Genomic DNA, 9,089 nt, shown 5'->3' on the forward strand with positions numbered 1-9,089 from the left:
CTAGATTTCCTCCATCCTATTCCCATCACCTTGTACCTAATACAGAAGTGCTGAAGTGTTGCTACTTTTCTTTGAGAAGAGCAGCCACTAGAGGGAAGGATGCACACGGAGAAGTTCCCCTCAGCACCTCTGGTGCTTCCTCTGTAAGTAAAAAAAATTCAAAATTTTACCCAGCATTTGTAAGGTGGTCTGGTTTATCCTTTCAGATAAAATATATTGAATGAGATTATTTTTAGTATTGCAGTTTCACCGTACATCCTGAAACATGGCCAAAATTATGGGCCTGAAAAGAAATAAATTCACTGGCTAAATTACACAGAGAAGATTGGATTACCTGTTCAAACAGAGCTCTTAATTCTGCATATAAATAGAATCCACAAATACAAGAGTACTGCAGTAGAAAATAAAGCCAGCCAACAGCCCCTAATAACCCCTAATTATTAGGAATTTCAGTTAACATTTGGATAGCTTTGGTCTTAATTCTTTTAAGTCTGGAAAGGCAGCATGACCGAGGTGGTCACATTTACAATTTCAGTGAGCACACATGCTGTTCCAACCCATGCTGGCTTTAGCTGAACGTTCTCTGGCAGCTTGGGTTGGGATTTTGCCCTGTTAAAATATAATTACCTATCTGAATGGTGACTAATTTCCAGTTTGAGTTATTTATTTGTAACAGTGCACTTGTTTTGACAGAAGTCTATGACAAGAAAAACAAATCAAGCTCCTGACCTTGGCATCATCGCTTACTTAGGAAAACCTGCTGATATCCCATCCGAGTAATTTATTAACTTGCATGTTATCAGAAAATACAATGGAGATGTAGCTGTAAAGTAGACACCTCTTAAGGTAAAACTGAAATCCAATCTTTTTTAAAAAAGAAGAAAAGCTTGACAGCACTATATGACATATCAACAATTATGGTCGTATAAACTAGAATGTTTGATAGTTGTCTCAAGGATGGTGTTATCAAGCACCATCTCTAGTAGTGAGCTAATATTCTTTCCCAGTTTTAAAGTTGCCCTGTGAAATATATACATATATATATATGAGATTAGAAGTCAAATACTGTATTGCAGGCAGTCAATAAAAAGCAGCAGATGACATTATCCACATTACCTTAATACACTGTGTTTTTCTTCAAAATATATAAAACCCAATATTTGTGCAGCCCAATGACCCTTCAAGGTAGACAATTTTATATCCATTTACTGCTGCAATCCCCACTTTGGTTAAGACTGTGTAACAGTTTCCCCTTTGACCTTCTGTTTGCAACTACCCATATCCATCAGAAATTCCCACTTCTGAGTCTGAGGTTTGCCCCAATTGCAAACTGCAAAAGGTGAATTTTATTTCAACATTTTACCACAATCTTTTTGAACATTTCGAAACACTTGAAAGTACAGGGAAAACACTAAGCTTATTTTGTTTGATATTCTCTGGCTAGAAGTGAGATCTGACAGTAAAAATCAGAACCATTTTTCGAAAGGAAGGAGTGCACAATTAATTTTGGGAAGCAATCTGGTTACATTTGACCAAATAAAATTACAGAATGTTTGGTATGAACATATGCAAATGATCACCTGGCCTTTTCTCTCAGGTACACATCTTGCAAAGAATATGCACTCTTTAGGTGTGCATGCTACTGAAGGGTTTTACCCTCAGTGATGCCATCTTTCTCCCACAAGCAGAAGTAATGCCGAGAGAATTCCCTTGGCCTGGTGGTGTTTTCCCCTGGCACCTCAACCAGCAGCCTCTCAGTGACATTTTCTGTCCTTTCTCTGCTGCATACGACCTGTGCTGCCAGGCGTGTGGCATCGCAAGGCTCTGTGGCCTTTTTTATGCTGCAGGTGAGGAACATTACAGATAATTTCTGCTGGATGACACTTTAACACTTCATCTGCTCCTGCTGTGCGCTCTTTCACTGAACTCAGTCTGCTCTTTGAGATACCTTAATTACTTGCTGTGGAATCTGAAGGTGACACCATAAGCAAATCACCATAAATACATGCAAACCTCTCTTAAACACTGAATCAGATGGTTGTAGATAGTGCACAGTATGGATCAGCAAGAGCTGTTTTGCTCTAAATCTCATTTTCACACATTTTCAGACTTTGTACAGAATCCCAGCAGATGCTTGGGAAGACAAGTACCTTAAAGTTATATGGGCATATATAAATCCCTGAATTGCTTTTTACTGTTTATACTTCATAAACTAATACAGCAGTGAACAAACTGCATTTTCAGAATTGTGAACAAACTGCATTTCATATAAGTTATCCAGTTATGGGCCAGCCCTTGCATTTCTTACTCGAGGACTAAATCAAAAGGCGAGTAGTCTGTGAAAAAGGTGGTTTTGTACACAGCTAGATAAAGTCTTGATAAATTGTTCTCTTGAAGATAAAATAAAGGTTTCCAGTAGATTTCTCTGTACTTGTTTTCACTTGCTTGCTCCCCCCTTAGAGGCTTTCTTCATAAGTGAAGCTAAAGTTAAATGTCTAGTGAGATAAGAGTTTCTAAAGATGATTTTCCTAAAACAGGATTAAGGCTCACTGGCAGTGTAATGCAGGGCAGGTAATGTTGCTGCTGCTCATGATTTAAACTGCTTTGTGGCTAAACTACATTTTGGTTTCTACAGATAATGCTTCAGTACCTCTGAGCTTTAAACTTCCTTCTGTAAGAAGTAAAAACCATCTTATTGTGGTCTCTCCATAATTTTTTTTTTTTTCTGGAACAAAATAAGCAACCCTCTCATGATCTAAGCAGGATAGTAACCAGTCCTAAAGCAGTTCTTCAGAGACTTATGAGGATCATTCCATTATTTTTTTTTCCCTCCAGATTATTTCCATGTTCTTTGTTTTCTTTTTTACTTTAACCATGGGTGAAACATTAGGGGAGTTATACAAACTAATAGTCTGTGGTCTATCTATCAACATCAATGTCGTGGCTGGTTACCCTGCAATAGACAGTTTACATATTTTCTCCACATGCACAGAAGTATTTCTTAAAAGCAAACATCAAACAGACAAAGAGCTCTGCTTGACAAATAGTTCCAGTCTAATATCTACAACATCTATTACAGTTTGTTAATACCTTGACACCGTTCCCATTGTATCTGAATGACAATTGCCCTGTTGTATCTCGATGACATTGATTAACAAGGCAGTTTGTAATTAGATGGGGTAATGTAATTCCTGGCCTTCTGTAAACATCTGGATTTGCAAATCTGCACTCCTATCTTGGGAGCTCTCTGCCACACATCGCTAATTATGCCATGCTCTTATATATCAGTACCTACATCCTCCTGTTGAGCATCTCTTCTTTGTTCCCAGTACGAGTCTGAGGCTGTTGTCAATACAGAGAAAATCAACATAACTGCCTAGCGCCGCATGTGACATTTAATGAAAATGAAGTAATGTCTAATTTGCATGGCTGGTGTTACTTTATTAAAGCCAGAAATGCAGAAGCTGGGTGCTACAGTGCTAGTCAAGTATGCAAGACTGATAGTCTGTGGCAACGATGCTGTCTGGCACAGGAAAATTTGCATCCCCCCTTGCCAGCCTGCCCACCTCCTACGTGAGCAATGGGTCTTCTGGTAAAAGTGATTTGTTCATTTTTCCAGGCCCATCTGTTCTTGTTCTTTCTGTTAACTCTGCCTGTCAGTCTGTGAAGCAGTCAGGGTGGCTGGGGGAGGAAGGCCCACCCTGCCTCCTCCCCGTGGGATCACACAAAATATCAAGGGCAACTTCCAGCTCAGGAGGGAAACTCCTCTTGGATTCATATCAGCAAGTTACAAGTAAAAAGCTCTGTAGCACAAGAGAATTGACTTCTGTCATGCACAAGAAGTGTCTTAGAACTACATTAACATTTTTTACATAAGAAAGAGCCATGTATGTTGGAAGAGCACACAGTCAAGCACTCAAAGAATTCAAAAGGGCAGAGTTGTGCTCCTTCAGCTTCCGTTTCCCCACGCCATTTCGCCAGTACTGACAAGGTTGTAAAATGCTTATTTTCACTGGCTTTCATTTGCTTTAGCCTTATTAGTACCCTTTAGAAACACAAATTTTCTTTTAAAAAAAGTTTCTGATTCTGACTTTGGACTCGGTTAAGGGCAGCACTAACACATCATAAGCTTACGTCTCGAAGTAAAACATAACACACCTTCTAACAGGTTGTGGCTCCGCCCACTCAGTTTCATCTCATGTTCTACTTCTCAGGAGAGTTTTTGTTCCTATTTTCTTATTTCCCCAACTCCTTTCTGACCACTTTCCTTCCCCTGTAATCACTTTGTCACTACATTGGTTTCCAGACTACTTCACTACTGAGTATCTAAAATAAAGTGCAGGGTATTTTGATCCTCACTGAGGTATGATGCCGATGGTTGTAACTTTGTCCTGACCCCTCAGAGCCAGTCAGAACTAATCCACGGGCAAACTGTGACACTTCCCAGGCTTCTGTCTGAGCAACTTCACAGACACGCATTTAACTTAGCAGGGCAGTAATATGAATAAAATTTTACTAGTAGCAGTTTTCAGAGAGATCAATTTGCCAGGTAAGATCTTATGAATCGCACAATCAGAACAGCACAGTAAAATAAATTAAAGCCTTTACCAAAATTCATAGTCATTTGCAGTGGAGCCCAATTATGGATGCTATTCGGTTTCCCAGAGAGGATGCTACAAACTCCATATAAGTTTTTAATTCTGAATATAAGTTTAATTTTGCAAACAGATCTGCCAGATATAAAATTATTTTGTTCCAGTGGTTTGTTTCTAATGGTTCACCGGTAAATCTCTTCTTTCACAATCCTGGGTGATGGTGTTTTGACAGCACATCCAGAGTGGACACTGGTGAGGTGTCCACCACGACAACGCGATCTTTGCACACTTTAGGAGATAACGACGGCCCTAGAACGGCGCTCCCGGCGGGAGCCACCCGGGGCAGGGCAGGAGGCCCCGGCGGGGCGGGCACCTGGGCTGCGACCCCCCGCGACAGCCGGCTGCTCTGACGGCCAGAAAAGCCTCTATATGCTTTTAAAGTTTCTCGCTCGGGAAGCCTTGCCGGGGGCACGGCGTTTTGCTCCTCCCCAGGACGCGACCGGGGCGGCCGAGGCAGGCAGTGGGGCTCGGACACCCCGGGAAGGGGGACGGGCCCTTTGTGCCGCATCCCTGGCGCGATCTCCGGCGGGGCGGGCGCGGCTCGGAGCGCCCCCGCTGATGCCACCTCTGCTCGGAGGCGGCGGCAGGCCCCGGCCCCGGCCCCTGCCCGGCGCGCCGCGGCCCGCTTCCTCCCAGCCCTCCCCGCCCGGCGGAGAGCTGCGGCCCCGTTCCGCCCCCCGCGCCCTCGGCCGGGCTGTGCCCGGCGCCCCGGTCCTCGCCGAGCTGCCACGGGAGCCCCCGCGCCCCGCCAGCCCCACGCGGGCACCGCCGCGCCCCGGAGCTCCTACCTGCGCTGCGCGGTGCGGTGCGGGCGGCTGCTCGGCACCTGCTCCCGCGCCCGCGCCCGCGCCGCCTCACAAAAGCCGCGGCGTCAGGTGGCAGGAGACGGACTGCGCGGCCATTGGCGGCGGCGGCGCGCGGCGGGCGCCGGTTGGGCCGGGCGCGGCGGGGGCGGGCGCGGGGAGCTGACGCCAGCGCGGGGCCGGTGGGGAGGCGGGGCCGCGCCTCGCGCCGTCTTTGTGCTCACCGGCAGCCCCGGCAGCGCCGCCGCCTCCCGCCGCCTCCCTCAGCCCCGCGCGGCGCGGCGGGCGGCTCCGCGCCGCTCCGCTCCGCACCCCTCCGCTCGGCTCCGCGCCGCCCCGCACCGCGCCGCCCCGCCCCGCGCTATGTGTGCCGGCGCTCCCGTGCCTCCTCGCGGCCGCTTCCCACCCGGCGGGGCGCGCTCGGCCCCGCTCTGAGAGCGCGGCGGGGCAGGGAGCGAGCGGAGCCGAGCCCAGCCCGGACGTGCCGCCCGGCGCGGAGCGGCGCGGAGCGGAGCGAAGGGAACGCGGCGCCATGCGGGGCCCGGGGCTGGGGCTGGGGCTGGGGCTGCTGCTGGGTGCGGCGTGGCTGGCGTGCGGGCAGAACGAGACGGAGCCCATCGTGCTGGAGGGGAAGTGCCTCGTGGTGTGCGACTCCAACCCCACCTCCGACCCCACCGGCACGGCGCTCGGCATCTCCGTGCGCTCCGGCAGCGCCAAGGTCGCCTTCTCCGCCATCCGCAGCACCAACCACGAGCCCTCCGAGATGAGCAACCGCACCATGATCATCTACTTCGACCAGGTGGGGCGGCCGTGGCGGGGCGGCGGGGCTCCGGGCGCGCCGCCGCCGCGGGAGAGAAGTTGCCGGGGAAGGCGGCGGGGCCGGGCCGGGGACGCGCCGCCCCGCGGGGCCCTGCCCGTGGGAGGGGAGGCGGCGGGGGGGGGCCGGCCGCGGGGCAGCGGGGCTGGGCGGCGGCGGCCCCGCGGAGGTGCTGACGGTGCCCTTCCCGTTCCAGGTACTAGTGAATATCGGCAGCAACTTCGACTCGGAGCGGAGCACTTTTATCTCGCCCAGGAAAGGGATTTACAGTTTCAATTTTCACGTGGTGAAAGTGTACAACAGGCAAACCATCCAGGTCAGCGCTGAGCGCCGTCGCCTCGCTCCGCGGGCACTGCGGGAGGGAGCGGGCCGGGGCCGGGGCCGGGGCCGGGGCCGTGCGGGCGGCGGGGCGGGGACGTGCCCCTGAGCCGCCGCCGCCGGGACCGCGGAACTCCCGGCGGTTCCCGGCCCGAGGGGACGGTGTCCAAAGGGCCGCGCAGCCCCTCCAGGCCTCCGCATGGGCCGGCCCGGCAGGGGAGGTGACAGCCCGACCACCGTCCCTTCCCATCCTGCCCGCGCCGCGGAGCGCAGCAGGGAGCATCTCTGCACAGAACCGGTAGGCACCGTGGCCCCCGGTGGGCTCCTCGCCCGCTCTCAGGTGGCAGAAGGTTTCGTAGGGATTTGAGGTGCAAGGAGGCGCCTATGCCATGGATGCGGTAAAGAATATCATCGTGCTCTCTGTTTGTAGGCTGCTACCCTATACACATCTTTTGTGTGTGGTTCGATGCATAGGCACCTCTAGGTAGGGATAACAAAATACCAGCCTGAAGCCAGGTAGCATAACCCAGACAGGAAATCTGTCTGCGTGGCGATGCACATTGCAAAGGTGAATGTACAGCTACATAGCACCGTCCTGGTGCAAACGGCTTCACACATCTAGGTTGGGCAGGTAGTGTATTATCAATGTGGGGTATGCAGTCCCGGGATCATTAATGCGAGCCGAGCAGAGCTTATTGACTGTGTTGTGGCATATTGTCTTTGCCGCCTAACAAAGGAAAACTATGTCTTGAATACACTTCAAACGCGCTGACTCCGGCGGCGGTGGCTCTGCTCCTCGCTGTCTCTGAGGTTTCACATAAAGCCATCTTTCAATAAGTATGAGCAGGTCTCTTTTCATAGCCTGAAAACACAGGCACCCTATTGAAATTCTTCAAAACAGGATCAATGTCCTGTTTTATATGCACCGGGTGTTTTGATGTGATTGTCGGTCTAAAACAGCGGTGAAAGGCTTCTTCCTTTAGAGTACATACCTTAGCTGGGCTCAGATTGATATTTCATTTTTATGGGGCTGGAGTTTGAGCTGCCAAAAGAGGCCCTTTCTTAACTAAGCGTTTCGCCTGCTAGGCGAGCCTCTGCGGTGTCGTTGTCTGACTTTAATTGACGGAGGGCTTTGTTTTATCTTGCTCTTTAGGTGAGTTTGATGCTAAATGGGTGGCCAGTGATTTCTGCCTTTGCAGGGGACCAAGATGTGACCCGAGAAGCTGCTAGCAATGGAGTCCTGATTCAGATGGAGAAAGGAGACAGAGCTTATCTAAAACTGGAGAGAGGAAACTTGATGGGAGGCTGGAAGTATTCAACGTTCTCTGGATTTCTAGTGTTCCCGCTTTAAATCACTTCTCGTCCAAGAAAAGGGAGTGATCTCTTGTGAATTCCCAAGTCGTAGCTGAGTTTAAAGAGTCGTGGACAGCAGACTTTTTACATTCAAATATTAAAGAAGCTAAATCCTGCTTAGGTTTGTGTACATCTGCTTTGAAGAATTACTACTTATTTTTGTTGCGTTGCAGCCAACAGGCAGGAGACACTATAATTGATCAAACCCCCATTTATATTCTTCTCTCTCCTCCCACAAAATTAGTTCCCATCTCTGTGTCACTGGTATAATCTGCCATCGTTCCCCCATGGTTTCTGCCTCACACAAGTAGACTAGATATTTCCATTGTCCTTTACAGCATATTTTGTAGTTTTGTTTTTAAAACATGTTAATCTTGACTCTTTCTCTGAGTTTAACTTTTAAAAAAAAAAAAGAAAAAAAAAAAGCAAAGTATTTTTGAATACATGGATGCCATGATGGAAGGGAAAATGCAGTTCTTGCTGTGTGCTGGCTGGCAAAGGAAAAATTTCTACATGAAGAACTATTCACAGCCCAGGCTGACTAGAGTATTTCAATATTTCTATGTAATTCTGAGTGATTGTGAAATTTAAGGCTGCTAAATGTTTTGATGCTTGTTATGCTCTTGTACAATGTGGCCCAACTAAATGCCAGGAAGTATATTGAACTTTTAATATTACTCTGTAATATATGTGTGAATATCGAAAATTAATTTTTGCTTTAATTCAATAAAGTTTAAATGGGACTTTTATTTTTCTTAACCAGAAATACGGTTTCTCAATGCAGGCAGGCGGGGGGAGGAGGCTCGGCGCTGTCCGGGGCTGCGGCGCTGGGGCTGGACCGTGGCAGGGGCAGGGGAGCCTCCGCGGGTGGGGCCGCGGCCGCGGCCACAGCCCCAGCCCCCCACGCAGGGCCTCGCGCAGCCCCCACCAGCCCCATGCCTTGGCACGGTCGCGCAAGCCCCGCGGGCGGTCCTGTCCCTAGGAAGTTTCCCGCCGACTCTTATACCCACTTATTTATAGCATTTATCTGTATTATATTCTATAAAGCAGATCGCATTTTATACGGTCGTCTAAAACCACCTGACAATGTATACTTCGATGCTAATATTATTTATTTGCATTATTTTGTTTACAGTCTTTTAA

General features: G+C 49.2%; 1 protein-coding gene across 1 annotated transcript; it reads left to right on the plus strand.

Annotated features, from left to right (window-relative positions):
- Positions 1 to 5,627: 5,627 nt before the first annotated feature.
- On the plus strand, positions 5,628 to 8,695 carry CBLN1 (cerebellin 1 precursor). Its single transcript, XM_042797704.1, has 3 exons — positions 5,628 to 6,257; positions 6,472 to 6,591; positions 7,747 to 8,695. Exons 1-3 carry the CDS (start codon positions 5,991 to 5,993, stop codon positions 7,942 to 7,944), a joined length of 585 nt encoding a protein of 194 aa, XP_042653638.1. The 5' UTR covers positions 5,628 to 5,990; the 3' UTR covers positions 7,945 to 8,695.
- Positions 8,696 to 9,089: the final 394 nt, after the last annotated feature.

Source organism: Tyto alba, unplaced genomic scaffold (genome assembly GCF_018691265.1).
Source record: "Tyto alba isolate M040663 unplaced genomic scaffold, T.alba_DEE_v4.0 Super-Scaffold_26, whole genome shotgun sequence".
Taxonomy (NCBI): Eukaryota; Metazoa; Chordata; class Aves; order Strigiformes; family Tytonidae; genus Tyto; species Tyto alba.

Coding starts and splice junctions, on each gene's coding strand:
- CBLN1 (XM_042797704.1), top strand. CDS start 5,991: ATGCGGGGCCCGGGGCTGGGGCTGGGGCTGGGGCTGCTGCTGGGTGCG. Junction 6,258..6,471: donor TGATCATCTACTTCGACCAG/GTGGGGCGGCCG, acceptor TTCCCGTTCCAG/GTACTAGTGAATATCGGCAG. Junction 6,592..7,746: donor ACAACAGGCAAACCATCCAG/GTCAGCGCTGAG, acceptor CTTGCTCTTTAG/GTGAGTTTGATGCTAAATGG.